The 22,500-nt window shown below is 43.6% G+C and overlaps 2 protein-coding genes across 2 annotated transcripts in view; one reads left to right on the top strand and one right to left on the bottom strand.

Annotated features, from left to right (window-relative positions):
• The window catches only part of LOC143274604 (uncharacterized), a 39,215-nt gene extending 28,477 nt beyond the window's left edge, over nt 1-10,738 (bottom strand). Inside the window, exons 1-6 of the mRNA XM_076578470.1 lie at nt 10,673-10,738; nt 9,264-9,402; nt 8,211-8,350; nt 6,516-6,636; nt 4,048-4,182; nt 502-631 (exon numbers count right to left, since the gene is read on the bottom strand). Coding sequence (XP_076434585.1) covers nt 502-631; nt 4,048-4,182; nt 6,516-6,636; nt 8,211-8,350; nt 9,264-9,402; nt 10,673-10,738 — 731 coding nt within the window. The remainder of the gene's footprint in view (nt 1-501; nt 632-4,047; nt 4,183-6,515; nt 6,637-8,210; nt 8,351-9,263; nt 9,403-10,672) is intronic.
• A 116-nt stretch (nt 10,739-10,854) lies between these two features.
• The window catches only part of LOC143274985 (beta-1,3-glucosyltransferase-like), a 33,514-nt gene continuing 21,868 nt past the window's right edge, over nt 10,855-22,500 (top strand). The window contains exons 1-7 of the mRNA XM_076579019.1: nt 10,855-10,926; nt 12,071-12,121; nt 13,515-13,630; nt 14,703-14,785; nt 16,089-16,197; nt 18,309-18,445; nt 19,674-19,734. Of these exons, the coding sequence (XP_076435134.1) occupies nt 10,872-10,926; nt 12,071-12,121; nt 13,515-13,630; nt 14,703-14,785; nt 16,089-16,197; nt 18,309-18,445; nt 19,674-19,734 (612 nt within the window). The 5' untranslated portion in view covers nt 10,855-10,871. The remainder of the gene's footprint in view (nt 10,927-12,070; nt 12,122-13,514; nt 13,631-14,702; nt 14,786-16,088; nt 16,198-18,308; nt 18,446-19,673; nt 19,735-22,500) is intronic.

Genomic DNA, 22,500 nt, shown 5'->3' with positions numbered 1-22,500 from the left:
TTATACACCATGACCAAGGGTGTGTTACCTGGACAGGTGAGGGTTATACACCATGATGAAGGGTGTGTTACCTGGACAGGTGAGGGTTATCCACCATGACCAAGGGTGTGTTACCTGGACAGGTGAGGGATATCCACCATGATGAAGGGTGTGTCACCTGGACAGGTGAGGGTTATACACCATGATGAAAGGAGTGTTACCTGGACAGGTGAGGGATATACACCATGACCAAGGGTGTGTCACCTGGACAGGTGAGGGTTATACACCATGATGAAGGGTGTGTTACCTGGACAGGTGAGGGTTATCCACCATGACCAAGGGTGTGTTACCTGGACAGGTGAGGGTTATACACCATGACCAAGGGTGTGTTACCTGGACAGGTGAGGGTTATACACCATGATGAAGGGTGTGTTACCTGGACAGGTGAGGGATATCCACCACGACCAAGGGTGTGTTACCTGGACAGGTGAGGGATATCCACCATGACCAAGGGTGTGTTACCTGGACAGGTGAGGGTTGGCCACCATGACGAAGGGCACCACCAGCATGTAGTCGGCGTCACGCAGTCGGTGGTTGGTGCGCTGGATGGCGTGGTGGTAGGACAGCACCGCCTTCATCCCGTAAAATGCTCCTGAAAGGACCAAAGTCATCCATTACAACTCTCCTGAAAGGACCTGAAAGGACCAAGTCATCCATTACAACTCTCCTGAAAGGACCTGAAAGGACCAAGTCATCCATTACAACTCTCCTGAAAGGACCTGAAAGGACCAAGTCATCCATTACAACTCTCCTGAAAGGACCTGAAAGGACCAAGTCATCCATTACAACTCTCCTGAAAGGACCTGAAAGGACCAAGTCATCCATTATAACTCTCCTGAAAGGACCTGAAAGGACCAAAGTCATCCATTACAACTCTCCTGAAAGGACCTGAAAGGACCAAAATCATCCATTACAACTCTCCTGAAAGGACCTGAAAGGACCTGAAAGGACCAAAGTCATCCATTACAACTCTCCTGAGAGGACCAAGTCATCCATTACAACTCTCCTGAAAGGACCAAGTCATCCATTACAACTCTCCTGAAAGGACCAAGTCATCCATTACAACTCTCCTGAAAGGACCAAAATCACCCCGTAAAATATTCCTGAAAGTCATCCCATAAAATGCTCCTAAAGTACCAAAGTCATTCCAAAAAATGCTCCTGAAAGGACCAGTCATCCCACAAAACACTCCTTAAGGACCAGAGCCATCCCATAAAATGCTCCTGAAAGGACCAAAGTCATCCCATAAAATGCTCCTGAAAGGACCAAAGTCATCCCATAAAGCATTCCTAAAGGACCAAAGTCATCCCATAAAATGCTCCTGAAAGGACCAAAGTCATCCCATAAAGCATTCCTAAAGGACCAAAGTCATCCCATAAAGCATTCATAAAGGACCAGATTCATCCGATAAAATGCTCCTAAAGCACCAGTCATCCAATAAAGGATTCCTTAAGGACCAAAGTCATCCCATAAAATGCTCCTAAAGGACCAGAATCATCCCATAAAATGCTCCTAAAGGACCAGAATCATCTCATAAAATGCTCCTTAAGGACCAAAGTCATCCCATAAAGCACTCCTAAAGGACCAAAGTCATCCCATAAAGCACTCCTAACAGACCAAAAGTATCCCATAAAAGGCTCCTAAAGGACCAAAGTCATCCCATAAAGCGCTCCTAACGGACCAAAGTCATCAAAAAAAACACTCCTGAAAGGATCAGTCATCATACCAAACACTACTTAAGGACCAGAGCCATCCCATAAAATGCTCCTGAAAGGACCAAAGTCATCCCATAAACACTCCTAAAGGACCAAAGTCATCCAATAAAATGCTCCTGAAAGGACCAAAAGTCATACCATAAAGCACTCCTAAAGGACCAAAGTCGTCCCATAAAACACTCCTAATGGACCAAAGTCATCCCATAAAATGCTCCTAAAGGACCAAAGTCATCCCATAAAGCATTCATAAAGGATCAGAGTCATCCCATAAAATGCTCCTAAAGGACCAAAGTCATCCAATAAAGGATTCCTTAAGAACCAAAGTCATCCCATAAAATGCTTCTAAAGGACCAGAATCATCCCATAAAATGATCCTAAAGAACCAAAGTCATCCCATAAAGCATTCCTTAAGGACCAAAGTCATTCCATAAAGCATTCCTTAAGGACCAAAGTCATCCCATAAAGCACTCCTAAAAGACCAAAGTTATCATATAAAACACTCCTAACAGACCAAAAGTATACCATAAATAGCTCCTAAAGGACCAAAGTCATCCCATAAAGCGCTCCTAACAGACCAAAATTATCCCATAAAATGCTCCTAAAAGGACCAAAGTAATCTCATGAAATGCCTCTAGAAATCAAACTGGGCTAGCCAGATTTGACTCCAGGGTAAAAACTAACAGAGGTGCAAACAGGCCGCTTTACCAGCACAGCCGCAGACAAAACATATGATTCCCCCCCCAAAAAAAAATCAGTAAAAATAATGACATGAATACTGCTTCTCCCTTCACCCTGTGATGAGTCACATGGGACATCTTCTTTCTTCTTCTTCTGCTTTCGTGGGCTGCAACTCCCACGTACACTCGCATGTACACGAGTGGGCTTTTACGTGCATGACCGTTTTTACCCCGCCATGTAGGCAGCCATGCTCCGTTTTCGGGGGTGTGCATGCTGGGTATGTTTTAGTTTCCATAACCCACCGAACGCTGACATGGATTACAGGATCTTTAAAGTGCGTATTTGATCTTCTGCATGCATTTACACACAAAGGGGGTTCAGGCACTAGCAGGTCTGCACATATGTTGACCTGGGAGATCGTAAAAATCTCCACCCTTTACCCACCAGGCGCCATCACCATGACTCGAACCCGGGACCCTCAGATTGAAAGTCACATGGGACAGAAGAACTGTTCATCAGATTCTCCAGTCTTGTCAGTTGTGTTGCAGTTTTCCCCATTTTTCTAGGGCTTGGCATGAGAAGGCCAGGCCCAATCCCCCCCCACCCCCCACCCCCACCCCCCTTCTACAGTTTTAACTCACTCCGGATGAAAGGCCCCAATCAGGGCCACACTGTTTACAACCGTTTCAGACAAAGGGGCCTGATCAGGGCCTTAGAGAGTTTTGAATTTTTGGAGTGGCACCTAATTTCCATAATGACGTTTTGAGCTAAGAATATCTTCACTGACCTTTCCACTCTCCACTGTGACCAGTAAATGCAGCATGTGTTGCTGTGCTTGACAGCAGGAGAGTTACTTTCGAAATGACTGGTTCACGTGAATGGTGCATGTCAACAATGGCATCTGACCCAGTTTTGTCTCACCCACAAGGCAGACAACAGACTTAGAGGAAGGGGCCCATCATGGCTACACAATGTTCTGAATTTAATCTGTTTGAAACTCTTTGTGCTTTCCTGGATTTGTTCACAAGTCATCAGTGTGTGCAAATTTCGAACATAAAAAAAAAGATACTTCCATCATCTCACTGTATGATAGCATAGGAAGAAGAGGAAGTTTTGCATTTTGTCCACAACTGACTTCTTAGTTTTGAAGTTTTCAGTTAATAAATTCTAACACTTGTTTTTTGGTGATTTTATTTCTTACCCATACAAACGGGTCGTCTTTTGGAAAAGTCAGGGGAGCTAACTGGCAGTACTCTGGGAGTTAACCTTCCATGACTGAAGTCACGCACCAGTCCACACCTGGGTGGAGTGAGGACAATTGGAGTGAAGCACTTTTCCCATGCTGAAACCCTGTTCACTGGCGAACACTGTATCAGACTTCAGCATCAAACCGATTGTGTCACAGCGCCTCAACAAAAAAAAACCCAAAACAACAAGATATTAAGAAAACAGACATTCCCCTCACAACCTAGGATCCCCACCGACCTACGGATCCTTTCAGTTCAAAGAATAAACAGACATTCCCCTCACAACCAAGGATCCCCACCGACCTACGGATCCTTTCAGTTCAAAGAATAAACAGACATTCCCCTCACAACCACGGATCCCCACCGACCTACGGATCCTTTCAGTTCAAAGAAGGTGGGCTCTGACAGAAGAAGCTGTTCACACTTCTGGGAGATCTCCAGGTCCAGGGGCGAGATGGCGCTGCGTGGGTTCCCGTTCAGCAGCTCCATGTACGTCTTGCGGGCTGCACACATACAAAACAAAACAAACAAAAAAATAATAATAATATTTATATAGCGCTAAACCTTGTGCAGAGACAAATCAAAGCGCTTTCACACCAGTCATTCACACGCATGCATAACTCTAAAACTGGAGAAACTGAAGACAAGGAAGAGGCAGGGGAGGGAGGCTACCTTGGGAAGAAAGGTGGGTTTTACGGCCAGTTTTGAAAGAGCTGAGTGCGGAGACCTGACGAAGCAAAAGAGGAAGTTAATTCCAAATGCAAGGTCCAGAGACAAAGAAAGAACGGCGGCCAACAGTCGAGTGTTTGAATCTGAGTATGTATAAACAGACCGGCTCCAAATGAGACATCTTATCACTGAGTTGCCACAAACCTTTGGCCAAGAGGAGCAAACAGATAGGTCTGGTTTGCATCAGTTTGACATGGTACAGTAAATAACACCAAACACGCTTGTGTGCACGTTTTGTGTGTGCCACAGGGCTGCATGTGTACACATGGAAATGCATGCCATACATACAGAAACACAGACACATGCATGTACACATGCACACACACAAAACCACACACATGCATTCATGAATACACACACACACACACACACACACTTTTTTTTCAATGATGCATTCAGCAGATGGTTTTTGCTTCTTCTTTTTCAAGCCAGGATTAAATGCTGAAATCCTGCGTTTTTTCCAATGATTCAGGGAGGTTTTTTTTTTTGTTTCAGGTAAATAGTGCTTTGAAAGATCAATAATTTTTCACTGCACAATTTTGCTTATAAGGGCAGTCCTCTAAGGCGACACAAAAACACAATAACCTTTAATACTTTATACCCCCCAAGCACAGATATATTTGTAACACCTATTTGCTTCCTTTGGACTGAGTATAGATATTTCTAAACTGCAGTAGGCACGTTGAATTTCACTTTCTTAATCACTTGTATTTTCACCCAGTGCTTTTAGCTTATTATTTTTAGCCTCTGCGTTGCTCACTTGTGCTTTCAACAGGATTGAGCATGTTTTTCATGACATTGTGAGCGTTTTGTGTATGAAGTATGGCTTTGACAATGTTCTCATCTGTTGGAGGGAGGCGGCAGAATAGTTAACTCTTTCCATACGAACGGCAAAAGAGACGACGTTAACAGCGTTTCACCCCAATTACCACCATCAAAATATTGCAAGCGGAAGGCTCTTACACTGAAGAGGTGAATGTTGACAAAGAATACCACAGTTCTGACGATGGAAGCTAAAGGTTGGGTCATTCAGACACACACTGGACATCCGAGGGGTCTGTGTAGAGGAGAAGAGAGGACTGGCCGTACTGAGTGAGTTAAGACACTATTCTGCAAATACAGTGTCCACGAGGGTCTGGTCTGGAATCTCGCTCTCTCTCCCTTTCTCCCAAGTTTGACTGGAAAATTGAATTCAGTGTCTAGTTACTTGGATGAGACAACAAACCAAGTTCCCATGTGCAGCACGCACTTGACGCACTGAAAAAGAACCCATAGCAACAAAAGTGTTGTCCTCTGGCAAAATTCTGTAGAAGAAATCCACTCTGATAGGTACATGAATAGATATGCAGGAACTCAAGGCCTGACTGAGCACTTTGGGTTATACTGCTGGTCGGGCATCTGCCTAGCAGTTGTGGTAGGCAATGATGCCTCCTTGAAAAGCTGAGAAACTTGAGACTCAGCTGTTGAAGAGCTGGTCCACAGACGTTGCAGTGCAGCTGCACTGATGGGGTTCAAAGCGCTGAGAAGATGACACAGACACACACACTTTTAGCACTGCTGAGACACACTTTTGGGGTTGCTGAGAAACACACAGAGACACACACTGTTAGCACTGCTGAGACACACTTTTGGGGTTGCTGAGAAACACACAGAGACACACACTGTTAGCACATGCTGAGACACACTTTTGGGGTTGCTGAGAAACACACAGAGACACACACTTTTAGCACTGCTGAGACACACTTTTGGGGTTGCTGAGAAACATACAGAGACATACTTTTAGCACTGCTGAGCCAGACTTACTTTTAGGGTTGCTGAGAAACACACTGAGACACGATTACTTTTAGGGTTGCTGAGAAACACACAGAGACACACTTACTTTTAGGGTTGCTGAGAAACACACAGAGACACACTTACTTTTAGGGTTGCTGAGAAACACACTGAGACACGATTACTTTTAGGGTTGCTGAGAAACACACTGAGACACGATTACTTTTAGGGTTGCTGAGAACTTACTTTTAGGGTTGCTGGGAAACACACAGAGACACCACTTTTAGGACTGCTGAGAAACACAGACACACCTTTAGCACTGCTGAGACGCACTCACTTTTAGGGTTGCTGAGAAACAGTCTCCAGGCCAGCTGACGGATGGGAGTGGCCAGCGGCTGATTCAGGCACACGTGCAGTTTGGACTTCATCTCCGGCCACTTCTTCAGCAAGCTGACCACCTGCACGGTTCAGTGTAAGGCAGTGATGAAACACAACATAAACATGAGTCTCACAGACACATAAAGCATGCAAGACAGTGATAAAAACATAACATAAACATGAGTCTCACAGACACATAAAGCATCCCTTCTTTATTAGAACAACAATGGAGTGGAACAACCTGTCTGACGACATCAAGTCGACTGCCTTCAGGCAGATGGCCACAAGCCAACTACATGAGTCCTGTGCGCAGTCCCCCCATACCCCCCCCCCCACCCCCGCAAACCCTCCCTCCCCCCACCCCCACATACACATAAACACATACACAAACATGTGATATTGATCCCACAAACAAACAAAACACACACACACACACACACACACACACGGATGCGCGCGCACACACACACACACGAAAACACACACATTTTTCCCCACAAGTTGTGTTAACTCGGATCTGATTATAAACCAAAGTCCTTTGTGCAGTGTGCACCTAGCACACATAAACCAACCCACAGTGACAAATAAACTGATCCTAGCAAAGTTCTGTAGAAAAATCCACTCTGATAGTAAAAATGAATACACATGCACTGTTGCAAAGAGAAAAAAGAAAGAAAAAAAAGGGTGACGACATTCTCTTCCCAGGGAGAACAGCCTGAAAATCAAATCAAGAAATCTGTTGTGACAAAAAGTAATGCAGTAGAGCAGAGAAGTCTTCTCCTTTGTTCATGGGCTGCAGCTCCCATGTTCACTCACATACACGAGAGGGCTTTCAACTCACTCCGGACAATGGAACGCTATATGGTAGCATTCCGGACGACGGAACACTATAGCGGTTTCAACAATTAAAATTTGTCCACATTTTCCTCATGGGTAGCATAAAAATCGAAGCTACACTGGGCTCTGTGACTGTATCAAGGGTTGAATGGAAAGTTTCTTCGTGAGGTTTCCGTGACTATACACTCACTGGCCAGCCGCTGACCTTGGTACCCCACATGACAAGCTAATCTGCATACGTATCGAAAATGCTGTCGCAGGCAATACAAGTGGACATTTTTGGAGCAACTTAGATCATGACAGCGGCTTTTTACTGCTGCTGAAGTTATTAAATTGCTTCAAACTGAAGGTTTCAACATCGACAAGGATGATGAAGGCATTGCAAAAAGTATTTGCTGTGAAGAAAGTTACCAGCAAGAAGGTACTGACAGTGACTCAGCTTCTGAGGGCTGTGAAGACCGGGAGGGGGGAGGGCATACACACAACATTAGAAGAGGGGTCAGTGTGTCAAGTACTGGGAGTTTCATTCAGTTACTTTGTGTTTTGTATTTTTTGTGATTTTTTTCCTAACCCGAACAAATGGGTCGTCTGCAGGGGAAAGCAAGGGAGAAAACTATTCATCCAGAGTGAGTTAATGCAAATGACTCCATGTTTGTAAAGTACTTAGAGCTTGGTCTCTGACCCAAGATAGGTGCTACAAAAAGTACCCACATCATCATCATCATCAACATGACTGTTTTTACCCCCTGCCATGCAGGAGGTCATACTCCATTCTTTTGGGGGGGTGGGGGGGGGTAGCAGAGCAGTGAAGACCCACCCCCTCCTCGGCGCCCTCAATGACCAGATCAGTCTTGGTGTCCATGGGAGAGTCCTCCATCAGCTGGCGCGAGACGTCTTCATTCAGGTGCTGGTCCATCAGCATGGACACCTTGCTGAACATGCCCTGGAACGACCTCCCTGCACAGGTGGACACGTCGCAGGTAGCACACAATCATGTTGGAAATTTATAGCCCCCTAACTCCCTGCACCCCCCACGTATGTGTGCATGTCTATCGTCAATTCAGTTTCCCTTTCTCAAGAGGCGTCACTGTGTTCGGACTAATTAATATACGCTACACCACATCTGCTAGGCAGATGCCTGACCAGCAGCATAACCCACTGTGCTTAGATACATATATATATATATATATATATATATATACATACAAATAGATAGATAGATTAGTGTGTGTGTGTGTGTGTGTGAGTGGATTTCTTCCTCAGAATTTTGCCAGAGGTGAACCATTTTGTTGCTGAGGGTTCTTTTTCAATGCGCCAAGTGCATGCTGCACACAGGACCTTGATTTATTGTCACATCCAAATGACTAGCTAGTAGTATGCTCAGTTTGATTTTTCCGCACAAACTTGGGATAAAAAGGTGAGAGCGTGAATCGAACCTAGTCACTCATGGCCACTGTATTCACAGATGTGTGTCTTAACTATTCTGACACCTTCCCCCTGGGGCCAAAGCACAATGAACCATTTGAGTCTTGAGTCTTGTACATGTTGCATGACGTTATAGTGAATGGAAGTGTACCCATCCCTTGTATGTCATTCACACACACACACACACACACACACACACACACACACACATACACACACACACACACACACACACACACACACACACACACATCTATGTGTGCACACACATCTCACATGTATTAGTATTTACACACACGCACACACATGCAAGCACACACAAACACACACACACACACACACACACACACACACACACATACACACTCATACAAACATGCACACTGTATGCACACTCCACACCGCAGGACAACACAAACGACACTGAACTGGCAGCACATATTACCTCCTTCAATAGCCTTGGTGGCTCGCTGCATGAAGAGTTCTTTTTCAGCATCAGACAGGTCTGTGAAGTACTGCACATGGTTCTGGGTCAGCTGTTGTTGAATGGCATCATTCAGCTCGTGAAGAAAGGCATTCCATTCCTGCAGCACACACACACACACACACACACACACACACACACACACACACACACATGCTCCATTGCTAGTATAATGACCCCTGTCAACACATATATACATTGTAAATATGCAATGTAATTATACAATAGGGAGAACAAAGGTGGATTCAAACTGTGTACACCAAAGATCTTTGTGACGGTGCATCATTTAAAGATTTAAAAACTTTAACTAATTCCAAGACAGAGGAGGTTATTCTTTTTCTTCTTCACAGTAATGTGGAAAGCCCAAATATCTGGGCAAAGACCCCACATGACCAAATAAAAAAAAAGGCGAAAAAAGAAAAAGAAAAAAAGGATTGTTCATGTCACTTCACCTGAACAAATCCAGCTACCGAAGCAGACTCTGAGAATACACCCAAATGCCACAACCCAAGCCTTCAACAACACTGTTTTCCAGTGGGGGAGCTGAAGACTAGGAACCTTGTTGGTTTATACAGGCCTGGACAACTTGCCTACAGCCATAAAGTCAGTAGAGTCAGCAGAGAAGAGAAGAGAAGGGCATTCCAGATATGGATAGCTGAGGGGAAGAAAGAATGCCCTATGAACACTTAGTGTGAGATTAAACGTTTCCCATGCTGCCTTCTGGAAGGTCGGGATCTGGTTGGAGAGTACCCTCTGGGGGTCGCTAGTCAACGGGGCCCTTAGCAATCCTGTACCAACATGGCTTTTGCAATTTTCCTGCGACCCTGAAGCGGTTCTAGCTTGAGCCAAGAGATGAGTTCTGAGGCACTGGTGGTGGGTACTGCTAAAGTCTGGCATGATGCGCCTGGTAGCACGCCTCTCGACATGCTCAAGGTTGTTGATGAGGTTCTGTTGGTGGGGATCCTTGAAGGTGGCAGTGTACAACATGGCTGTAGTGGTTGGCGTGGACTCGGGCGGAACAACCACAGGCAATAACCACATTTCTTCTCTGTACTGCTTCGATTCTATGACGGAAAATGTTGTAAATTAGTTTTTTTAAAAACATTTTTAAATGTATACTCTACATTTCTTCCCCTCCATCCTTGTATAGGCCTTCTTCACGGCATTTGAGAGGGAACGAAATGTAGGCAACATATCACAATGTTTTTAACAACTTTTTCCGTCACAAATATTTCTCTAGATGAAGGCTATTTTATTGGCCTAGGCAGCAACAGCATTGATGTGAGAGCCTCAGTGTGTATTGTTAACTAAACAGATGGAAGGTATACCAAAGGCCAACAGAGCTGGCTAAAGTATTGTGTGAAAAATACCTTTGTTTCAGTTATATCCTCTTTACAATGCAGCAACCACTTCGGAAAACTTTTAGCACCAGCCATCTTGTAAACAACTCTTGCAGTCAAGCAGAACTTTTGTTAAAGAAGAATTGATTGGACCGCTGTACGTATACAATCCAATCACCAGAGACTTAACGGCCATGAAGACTAAACAGGAAGCTCTCGAAACGTGGCCATGGCGTCTGCTTTCACATCTGCGCTGAAAGCACTCTTTTGGGGTGTTCTTTTCTGTGAGATTTGCAGCAATTTTTAAACACTTGTCACTAAATGTACTAAAGAAGTAGCATGCAAATGCATAGCAACCATGTTATCTTTTTTCAATTAATTTCAATGAAGTCCCACACCAGTTTTCTTAGTCATGTAGATCTATCTCATTACAATTTTTCTGATCCCAAATGGAAACGTTTCACATTAATGCATTCGGGTCTTGATTATGTTTTGACTTTATGTTTAAACATGTTTTTGTTTAGTTATTCAAGAACCAGGTAATGCAAAAGAATTGCCCAGTTTCATCTCCTCATCAAATCCACAATTCAGATGTTTCTGACAATAATGCACAGCAGAGACTGTGCAACAGGAGGGAAGTTACTTTTGTAAATCATTTGCAAACTTTGATCCAGGCAGGAAATAAATGGACAGTGTAACGTTACTTCATCAGAGAGGATCAAGGGGCTGACATGAAGTAAAGCCAATAAAATGAAGCATGCAAATATCTGCATGAATCAGAGGCCCTCTAGTTCAAGCACAAGATTATTTCAGAGCTGAGAAAAATTTCTGGCATATAAACAAAGTTTATGCAGAATATGTTATGGTGGTGTGAGTGCCAAAACCACAGATCCATAATTTTATGCAAGATTCAGATTGAGAATACTTGCTGATTGAGCGACTCCCACTTTGCATTTCTTGGAGGTTGGATTGGCCACTGGACTTTTATTACTTCTAGTAGATGCAGAACAACCTGTCATATCAAGGTGTAAGCCTGCCACATACATGTTTTGATGAAAATAAAGAGGAAAGGCATGTACATGTTACTTTTAAATGATGTTCTTTTTGCCCATCAAAGAACCAGCAGTGCACAATTCATATATTCTGAATCACATAAATGCATGTGTACACAGGCATGCACACACACGCACACACACACACACACACACACACATGACACATGTAGACAATGTATATATATACATATATATATATATATTTATATACACGTGTGTGTGTGTGTTTCTATACATAAATGATATATATATATAAATATATGTGTGTAGACACTCATACATCAGACATATAGTTATTTCCTCAAATGTATTTCCTGTCAGGATGAAGATTGTAAATTGATCCTTTACATCATGCTCTATTTCTGTTTTTCAGGCACTGTATGGGGTGACAATGATCAGTCTCAGGGACCAACTCAAACTGAAGGTAAGTCCATGATATTTCAAAATCAACCCAATCTCAAACTTTCTGCACAATAAAAAAAAAATTGTAATAATAATATTGAATATTACAATAATAATTTATTTCATACCATTCTATGTAAAGCATTCTCAGTTACTTTGTGCAGTGTAAAATTGATGTGTTAAACATGCATTTAAACACTAGAACAGTAGAAGTAGAATGACAGCTTACATATATAACTCTGCACTGACATCCAACCAAACGCTAACATCAGTTGATGGTGATGATCACATTAGTACTGATATAGTGCCTACTTCTGGTCAAAGACCAAGTTCTAAGCAGTTCTCAGCATGGAGTCATGTGCACAAAAACACCATGTACAAACGTAACACTCAACATACATGTCAGACATCACAATACTGAAATGATGCAGTCATTTAGGCTTTGATGGCAGTTGGACAGAGAGCATTTTGATTAAGGGTCATGATAGGTGAGTAGTTTGTGTGTCAGACCTAAATTCTGAGGATCTTGGGTTTGATCCTTGCAGCATCTGGTGGATCAAGAGTGGATTTTTTTTTTTTTTTTTTTTTTTTTTACCTCCCAGGACAGCAAGTGTGCAGATCTGCTAGTGTTGAAACTCCCTTCATGCGTATACACGCACAAAAGATAACATATTCATGTTAGTTACAGTTCCTGTAATGGATGATACAGTTTGGGTTATACTTATAGTTATAGAAACACAAAAAAGACCCTGGATGCAGTAATAATAGTAAGAACCATTAGTAAGCTGATGTTGGTCATGAGATAGAAAGAAGAAGAGATGTAAACAAACGCTAAAAGAAAATAAGATGTTTCCATTTGACTATTCCTTTTTTTTTTCTTTCTTTTTTTTTTCTTTTTTTTTTAATAGAAAAAGTCACTAGTGTTTGATAATTGTGTTAAAAGATGAAGAAATGATTTGTATATCCTTCCTTTTTACTATAAACCTTTGACTGCCATGGATAACCTTTGTTTAGTATTTAGGGCGATGGAAGGAATTGCTAAAAAAGAATTAAAGAAAAAAAGCCCAGATTGCCCTGTGATAGAAAGGCAGTGACAAATAAAAGAAGGGTTTACCCTTACAGTGTCAGAATTCTTCTGATGGCTTTGGCAGGATGATTAATTCTGGAACTACATAGGCACAGGGAAAGATCACCGTTTTGCAATAGCATAATCCCTTTGTCATTACATAGTGACTAATAAAAGAAGGGTTTACCCTTACAGGGTCAGAACGCTTCTGGTGAATTTGGTGAGATGGTTAATTCTGGAACTACACAGGTGCATGAGAAGATCACACTTTTACTGTGGCATTAATTCATTCATCATTACCTCGTCAGTGCAGCCTGGTCCTGACCTTGACCTTGATTCCTTCCTACAGGTGTGTGGCTGAATGAGGTGGTGGTGGTGGTGCTGACGCAGCCCCACCCTTTCCACGCCGATAGGGCAGAGATGTTCCGGCAGCACTTTGCTCAGCAGCTGTCTCACCTGCCACAGGTGTGTGTGTGTGTGTGTGTGTGAGGAAGTATTTCAGTTTTAGGATAATGATGATAACAAATTAAAAACCAATGATGATAGTAATGATGATGATGATGATGATAATGATGATGATGATAAGAATGATGATGATGGTGATGATGACACTAATACTACTGCTACTACTACTAATAATGATAATAATTATTATTAATGATGATGATTATGATGATGATCACTTATTGTGAAGAAAGAGAGGCAGACCACTAGGCACTTGGAGAAGAAAGAGAGGCAGACCACTAGGCACCTGGAGAAGAAAGAGGCAGACCACGGGGCACTTGGAAAAGAAAGAGAGGCAGACCACTAGGCACCTGGAGAAGAAAGAGGCAGACCACGGGGCACTTGGAAAAGAAAGAGAGGCAGACCATGGGGCACTTGGAAAAGAAAGAGAGGCAGACCACTAGGCACTTGGAGAAGAAAGAGAGGCAGACCACTAGGCACCTGGAGAAGAAAGAGAGGCAGACCACTGGGCACCTGGAGAAGAAAGAGAGGGAGACCCCTAGGCACCTGGAGAAGAAAGAGAAGAAAGAGAGGCAGACCACTAGGCACCTGGAGAAGAAAGAGAGGCAGACCACTGGGCACCTGGAGAAGAAAGAGAGGGAGACCCCTAGGCACCTGGAGAAGAAAGAGAAGAGAGAGAGGCAGACCACTAGGCACCTGGAGAAGAAAGAGAAGAGAGAGAGGCAGACCACTAGGCACCTGGAGAAGAAAGAGAGGGAGACCCCTAGGCACCTGGAGAAGAGAGAGAGGCAGACCACTAGGCACCTGGAGAAGAAAGAGAAGAGAGAGAGGCAGACCACTGGGCACCTGGAGAAGAACTGCGGAAGAAGAAATGAAAACAGTGGGCAAGACCTGGAAAAAAATCAATCTGACTCTTGCTCAAAACCGAACTGACTGGAGATTTGTTGGCGCCTTATTCTCCAGCTAGAGCGAAGAGGAAGAGTATTGAGTAAGTTACTAAGGAGGGCAAGTAGATTTTAAAAAAAAAAATAAATAAATAAAAAATATTCTAGCCTAGTGTATTTCTTTGCAGGAGGAGCAACCAGAACTGGTGCTGACCCATGAAACATGGCCAGATGTACGGGGGGCTTGGACTCTCTTCCCTCTCTTTGCGGAGTACGTGTGTGCACAGTGTGCGATTCTTTGTGCACATTGGTGTTTGATACCTCTCTCTCTCTCTCTCTCTCTCTCTCTCTCTCTCTCTCTCTCTTTCTTTTGATGTGTGTGTGCATGTGTGTGTGTGAGTGTGTGTGTTTGGGTGCATAAATATGTGCATGCATAAATGTGAGGATGGGCATGTGAAGATGTATGTGCTTGTGAACATTCTTCTTCTGAGTTTGAGCAGTGAGGAGACAAAATTCTTATTCAATGTGTGTGTGTGTGTATGTGTTTGTGTGTGTGGTGTATGTGTTTGTACATGGGTGTATGGGTTTGGGTGTATTATTACTTAGGCATGTAAAAATGGATGTACATGGATGTATGAGTGTGTGTGCATGTGTGTGTGTATGTGTAAATACATGTTTTGGTGTCAGTGTCCATGCATGTGTGATTGCGCATGTGCATACATGGGTATGGATATGTGCTATGGGTGTGCATGCATATATAAGCATGTTTCTGTGTGTCCGGAATGTGATCAGGAGAGTATTGTGGATGTTCACAGACATGTCTGTATCTCAGAGTCCACACACGCCTATTCAGTTTGGCATGGAAGTACACAGACAAACAGTGGCTCATTGTCACAGACATGTCAGTATCACAGTCCACACACATCTGTTCAGTTTGGCAGGGAAGTACACAGACAAACGGTGGCTCATTGATTTATTGATTGATATGGATACTTATATAGCACCTATCCTTGGTTGGAGACCAGGTTCTAAGCACTTTAAAAATATGGGGTCATTTGCACAACAGGCTGCCTACCTGGTTAGAGCTGACTGACAGCTGCCACTGGGCGCTCCTGATTCGTTTCCTGTGTCATTCAATCAGATTTCAGGCACGCACACATGCACACTCAGACAGACATGTAACATTTTTTATGTGTATGGTGGTTGTTGTTTTTTTGTTGTTGTTTTTTCTTATCCCGCCATGCAGGCAGCCATACTCCATTTTGGGGTGTGCATGCTGGGTATGTTCTTGTTTCCATAACCCACTGAATGCAGACATGGATTACAGGATCTTTAACGTGGGTATTTGATCTTCTGCGTGCATATACACACAAAGGGGGTTAAGGCATTAACAGATCTGCACATATGTTGACCTGGGAGATCGTAAAAATCTCCACCCTTTACCCACCAGGCGCTGTCAACGAGATTCGAACCCGGGACCCTCAAATTGAAAGTCCAACATCTTAACCATTCGGCTAATCCACCCGTCATTGTCACAGACATGACAGTATCACAGTCCACACACATCTGTTCAGTCTGGCAGGGAAGTACAAAGACAAACGATGGCTCATTGTGTGTGAAGAGGAAACTCGCATGGACGTCCTTCGGTTCCCACAGTTTCTGCAGCAACACGATGAAGCTGAGGTCAGTGGTGATGCTTTTGTACATTGTTAAATTGCTGCATTACATTACTTAAAGTTTCAGTGGGTCATGTGTTACTGAGGTAAGTTTTTGATGGCAGTGTTGCATTGTTCTGAACTGTATTGCAGTGTGTGGCATTGTACTGATTTAGTTTTATATTATACCATGTTTTGCAGCGTATTGTTGCATTGTAATGTGTCATTAAGTTACCGGTACAGTTCCAATGCATGGTTAACATTAAAGGATTCCCTCTTCCTTCCATTCTGTAGCATTCAGTAGTCTCTCAAGGCCTGACTAGAATGCTGGGTTCATGCATTGGCCAGGCAGATACCCGATTCTTTTTTGTTACATATATTTTGATATGGTATAGTGTATATGGATCAGTCTGTATGTTTTGACACTTCTTTGAAACTGAAACATTTGCAGGATATCATTATGTAGAATTCACATTGTGATGTGCTGTTTGCTTGGAGGTGATCAAATGGTTTCCATGTGGAATGTGGCAGAATGGTTAAGACACTTGTCTGCCAGTACAGTGTCAGTTAGGGTCTGGGTTCGAATCCCAGTCTCACCCTTTCTCCCAAGTAGTGACTGGAAAATGAAACTGAGCATCTGGTCATTTGGATGAGACGATGAACTAAGGTCCCATGTGCAGCACACTCTTCGCACACTGAGAAAGCAACGTAAGTGTTGCCCTTGTGCAAAATTCTGTAGAAGAAATCCGCTCTGATGATAGGTATACAAATACATGTGCATGTGCACAAGGCCTGATTAGCGTGTTGAGTTATGCTGCTGGTCAGGCATCTGCCTTGCAGATGTGATGTAGCATGTATGGATTTGTCCAAACGCTGTGACGCCTCCTGGAGAAACAGAAACAGAAACTGAAGAGGTGTCCAAATCCCCGTGCAGAAGCGTGGTGTTGGTCAGGTTAACCCTTTCGCTGCCAGGAAAATAAGATTTAAGTGAAATCTATTTGCCAGGGTTTTTTCACAAAAAACGGGTATAAATTTTCAAAAAATTCTGTGCTCTTTGTTATTTGAGAAAGACCCATAAAAGTATACATTTTCTGAAAGGTAAATGAATAAAGAATACAAAACACATAATGTTTTCCCATTTTTTAAATATTTTTAGTGACATGCTGTTGTTTAGAAATCAGTGTTTTGTTTTTTGTCACATTTTCAACTTGTTCATTGCAAATATTAGTCAGGTAATTTGCACTAAAATATATTTTCTGGACAAATGGATATCTGCACACACAAAATCATACTAGAACAACCACAATAAATTTTTTTTTTTAAAGAGACAGATACACAATGCATTGTGACTTCTCCAAGTGATAATATGGATGTGGGGCCACGCCCCCTCAGTCTCCACCCCACTCCTCTTCACCCCTCCTACATGATCACTTGATCCAGTTTTCATTAGACTGCGTTGGCTGAGTGCCAAGAAAATCGCCTACACTGTGTTTTGCTAATAATTTGGTTAGTTTGTGTCGTCTGCTACAGTTGTGCAGATTCCCCAAGCTAAAGCAACCAGCATTTTTGTCAGCGAACTGAATGCAAACCGGGAAAAGTCAGAATATTTCAATGACGAGTTATCTCGTCATTGTGGCAGCGAAGCGTACATGCTTGTGATGACGAGTTATCTCGTCATATAGGCAGCATAGGGGTTAATGTGGCGATAAGAACACGATGTGTATTTCAGATGAAGAGGATATAAGTGACAACTCCTTGAAGAAACAAAAAATCACAAGGTCAGCACTCTTTCCTTGGCTCAGTACTGTGGATCAAACTGCCCTTCTCACTCCATATCATGGCTGCACCTGTTCAGTATTAAAACATCTCTCAAAACACACTTCCGTTGTTCTGCCCACCATCGTATTGACTACTGTGCTTCTTGAATTTTTGCTGTCTGTATGTGCATGTGTGTATGAGTGTTTGCTTGTGTGTTTGTGTGTGCATATACTTGTGTGTGGTATGTTGCACTTTAATGCCTGCGTATTTACGTATCTACAACTTCTATTTGTAAACTCTGCAAGCTCCCTCTGTGGGAGGTGTGAGAGTCAGTCTTCTCATTATCTCTGTTATATGATTTCGCTTCCAAACTGATTGCAGGAGCCTTTCCTGGGGCGAGCATTGCGAGACCAGCAGTCAGTCATCATTCATCACTTTGCCTTTCATGAAGACCCCTCCTCTTTTGCCTACCCTGATTTCGGTGCTGGTGTGGCTTTCAGCATGTCTTTGGTCAAAAGGTGAGGAACAGTTTTGTTGTTGTTGTTTTTTTGGAGGGGTGGGGGGCATGGGGGTGGGGGGTTACTGGTTTTGGTGGGTTTTTTTTTTTTTTTTTGGTTTGTTTTTGTTGGGTTTTTTTTCTGTTTCTTTATCTCTGACTCTCTGGACTGGCTTTGTCCATCATTCTACATAAATGTATCATTTCATTCATTTTGTCCATCGCTCCTGGTGGAGCACAGGCCATCAACGACCCCTCGCCATCGCACTCTGTTCTGGGCTGTTCTGGTCATTCCAGTCCAGTTGGTCCCTTGCTGCTTCAGCTCTGCCTCGGTATCTCGCCTCCAGCTGTTGCGAGGCCAGCCTCTCTTCCTCTTTCCCTGCGGGTTCCAGGTCAGGGCTTGGCGTGTGATGCTGGACACTGGCTTCCTGAGGGTGTTTCTGATCCAGCCCCACTTCCTCCGTAGTATCTGCTTGGCCACTGGTTCCTGTCCGGCTCGCTCCCACAGATCTTCGTTTCGGATCTTCTCCTGCCATCGGATCTTGTAGATGCATCTCAGACAGGTGTTAAAGAATGTCTGAATCTTCTGCTGCATTGTCCGCCATGTCTCGCATCCGTAGAGCAGAATTGACTTCACATTGGAGTTGAAGATGCGGAGTTTGGTTTTCATACTGATTGCTCCAGATGCCCAGATGTTCTTGAGCATGATGTCTACATAAATGTATCCACCTGTTTTTGTTTTTCTTCTCTCTCACTCTGTGCTTGTCTGTTGTTTTTTCTTCTTCCTCTTCTTCTCTCTCTCCCTTTCTCTCACTCTCTCTGTTTGCATGAGTGCTTGTCCACATCATGCATATACATTTGTGTTGACTCTTGCTTCCGCATTTCACATACTGATTGTGTCAGAACTCTTTAGAGAATATGTGTGTGTGTATATGGATATATATATATAGAGAGAGAGAGAGATAGGTAGATATATATATATATATAGAGAGAGAGAGAGAGAGAGAGATAGATATGTATATATGTGTGTGTGTTAATCAACTTCACAACTGATGTTTCCCACTTCGGTGGTTGTGGTAAGGGATGTGATGTTTATGAATAGGATTGTTTAAGTTAAGCGTTATTATTGCTGTCTTTGTAATCAGAAGAATCAAGGTTATCAGTCCCAAGAGCAAATTTATACCACCATACATATGCTCAGCTTTGACCAACAGAATGAATGTTAGAATGGTAAATGTCTTTTGTTTCAGAATGGCAGACAAAATAGCAAAGGGACTGGAGCAGAATTTTGCTATCGATCCTAAACATGAGGTGAGTCTGAAATCTTTAGTGTGTGTGTGTGTGTGTGTGTGTGTGTTGGTGAGTGTGTGAGTGTGTGTGTGTGTGTGTGTAAAAGTATGTGTGTCTGTGTGTGTGGTGCATGTGTGAGCTTGTGCATGTGTTTTTGTCTTTGTGTGTGTGTGTGTGTGTGTCTGTGTGTATGTCTGTGTGTGTGGTGCATGTGTGAGCTTGTGTATGTGTTTTTGTCTTTGTGTGTGTGTGTGTGTGTGTGTGTGTATGTGTGTGGAAGCATGTGTGTGTGTGGTGCATATGTGAGCTTGTGTATGTGTGTGTGTTGTATATGTTTTTCAGGCTACTAGACTATTATGATGATTGTAAAGTGCCTGAGAATGAGTTGTTAAGACTCATATAACTATGTAAATGGATGTGGAAACGACAACGACTACAGTGGCAAAATGGTGGTGACTGTTGTGATAATCATGAAGTGTCCGTGTTCATCTCTTGTTTTAGGATAAAATATGATAAAGCTCACATGTGAAAACAGCAAGTGAACCAAACGCAAGGGGGAAGTGGTTAGTACCCAGGGCTTATGCTTAGAGCGTCCACAGGACTCCCACTGAGGTATTTTAGGGAGTCCTCATGTGGTTCTAGCGAGTCCGGTCAGTCGCAGGGCAAGAAACCATTTTTTTCATCCAAACACACCATGCACTGCCTTTCAGTCAGTTCACACGCACACACAAAAACACACACTGAATGAGTGAAAGAGATAGACACGCTCGCACACACTCAAAAACTCTCTGAACTCAGAGAGATACACACACACATGCACACACACACAGAGAAAGATAGAGAGATACACACACACACAAGAGAAGAGAGAGAGAGATACACATGCATACACAGACACACACACATACTGACACACACACCACTCACTCCCCCTCACAGACAGACAGACGGACATGTGCACAGTGAGTGAGAGTAAAATATTTAGAGGAGTGAACCACTGAAAATGAAAAGACATACAAGGACGATTTTTGAAAGTTTGTCGCTCCTGTCACAAACGCATTTATTTCCCGGGAATTGCACGATGACCTGTTTGCGAATTTCACACAACACAAGTTCTGCACTTCGTTACATGTGCGTCTTCGTCATACTGCAGCCATTTGATTTGTTACTCCCATGAACATTGCCAAGTGTGGCTTTTCTTTTTCAGTTATCTGCCCCCTTTTGAAGCTGGCTGATCAATGTCAGCTGATTGTTCAGCCATTTTGTCTTGTTTGCATTTTGGAGCGTCAAGCCATGATAGCGGAGGCATTCTGATTTCAAACTGTATCATTTAATATTCGACAAGCCTCGTTGTGAGCGTATTTGAAATGGGCAATAATTTGCTGGAAAGGGAGATTAGACGAAAGTATTTAACTTTACAGCAGTCACCGATTTCGTGAAGATAAGATGCCGACCGAAAACTAGTGAAACGAGAAGCGAACGCTGTTGTTTCACCATGATCGTTCACATTTCGATTGACGCCAGTTTTATAGTGCGACCCGTAGATTCCCTAGTCGAAACTGTAGTGCGTCCTCTCTCATTTCAGAGAGTCAGGGATGCACATATGTATGTTAACGGAAGCCCTGGTACCACTGGTCAGTGCCAGCTGTTCGAGGATTGAAACCCTGTCAGCAGCCAGACACAACAGTGACAATATTCATCCCCCTGATGAACTCCTAACTACAGTGGAGGCTCAAACTGGAAGACTGGGACTGCACAGTCAATTGATTCTTCGGGCATGTCTTTGAGAGAGCTGTAAGTAGCTCACAAGTGGTTGAGAAAAGGCGATGGAGCAAGGTGAAATTGATGAACCGGGATAAGTGGCACAGGTGAACTGGTTTTATATATATATATATATATTTTTTTAATTGTCGTAGGCAGTGATGCGTGGTCTTGTGGTTTGTTAGAGCGCGCCATGCAGCCCAACACCTCTGTCTTCAGCATTCGGGGGTTCTGTCAGGGTTACCATGAAATACCCACCTGTCTGCTGAATGTCTGGGATGTAGGATTTGATGTTTGGTGTTGTTGTAAGTGTGTGCCATGTGACCCTTCGTCTTCAGCATTCGGGGGTTCTGTCAGGGTTACCTCTACTTTAGCTCATGGCCCAAAGACCTGCCCTGTGAGCACAGGGGGCGTTGTTTCTCCGAGGATCCCACCCCCTGGGCTAGAGGTTGTAGCGTGCCTCTTGATCGCATGATGGACCCATCGTAGGACACATGGGGTACTTCAGTGAGTGTCACCTGCTGCCCAGCCCCATCCTGATAGGAACATCGCCAGTTGATCCGGGAGTGTGAATATCATAGCTCACCCACATATCTGAGGGTTGTCCCACAATCTTCTTCTTCTTCTTCTGTGTTCACTCGTATGCACACGAGTGGGCTTTTACGTGTATGACCGTTCTTTACCCCGCCATGTAGGCAGCCATACTCCATATTCGGGGGTGTGCATGCTGGGTATGTTCTTGTTTCCATAACCCACCGAACGCTGACATGGATTACAGGATCTTTAACGTGCGTATTTGATCTTCTGCTTGCATATACACACGAAGGGGGTTCAGGCACTAGCAGGTCTGCACATATGTTGACCTGGGAGATCGTAAAAATCTCCACCCTTTACCCACCAGGCGCCGCCACCGTGATTCGAACCCGGGACCCTCAGATTGACAGTCCAACGCTTTAACCACTCGGCTATTGCGCCCGTCTAGTCCCACAATCAGCCACCTTGGGACCCGCTGGGTTGGGGATGTTC

This window comes from Babylonia areolata, chromosome 29 (genome assembly GCF_041734735.1).
Source record: "Babylonia areolata isolate BAREFJ2019XMU chromosome 29, ASM4173473v1, whole genome shotgun sequence".
NCBI lineage: Eukaryota > Metazoa > Mollusca > Gastropoda > Neogastropoda > Buccinidae > Babylonia > Babylonia areolata.
This window is presented reverse-complemented; position numbering and strand designations above follow the sequence as displayed.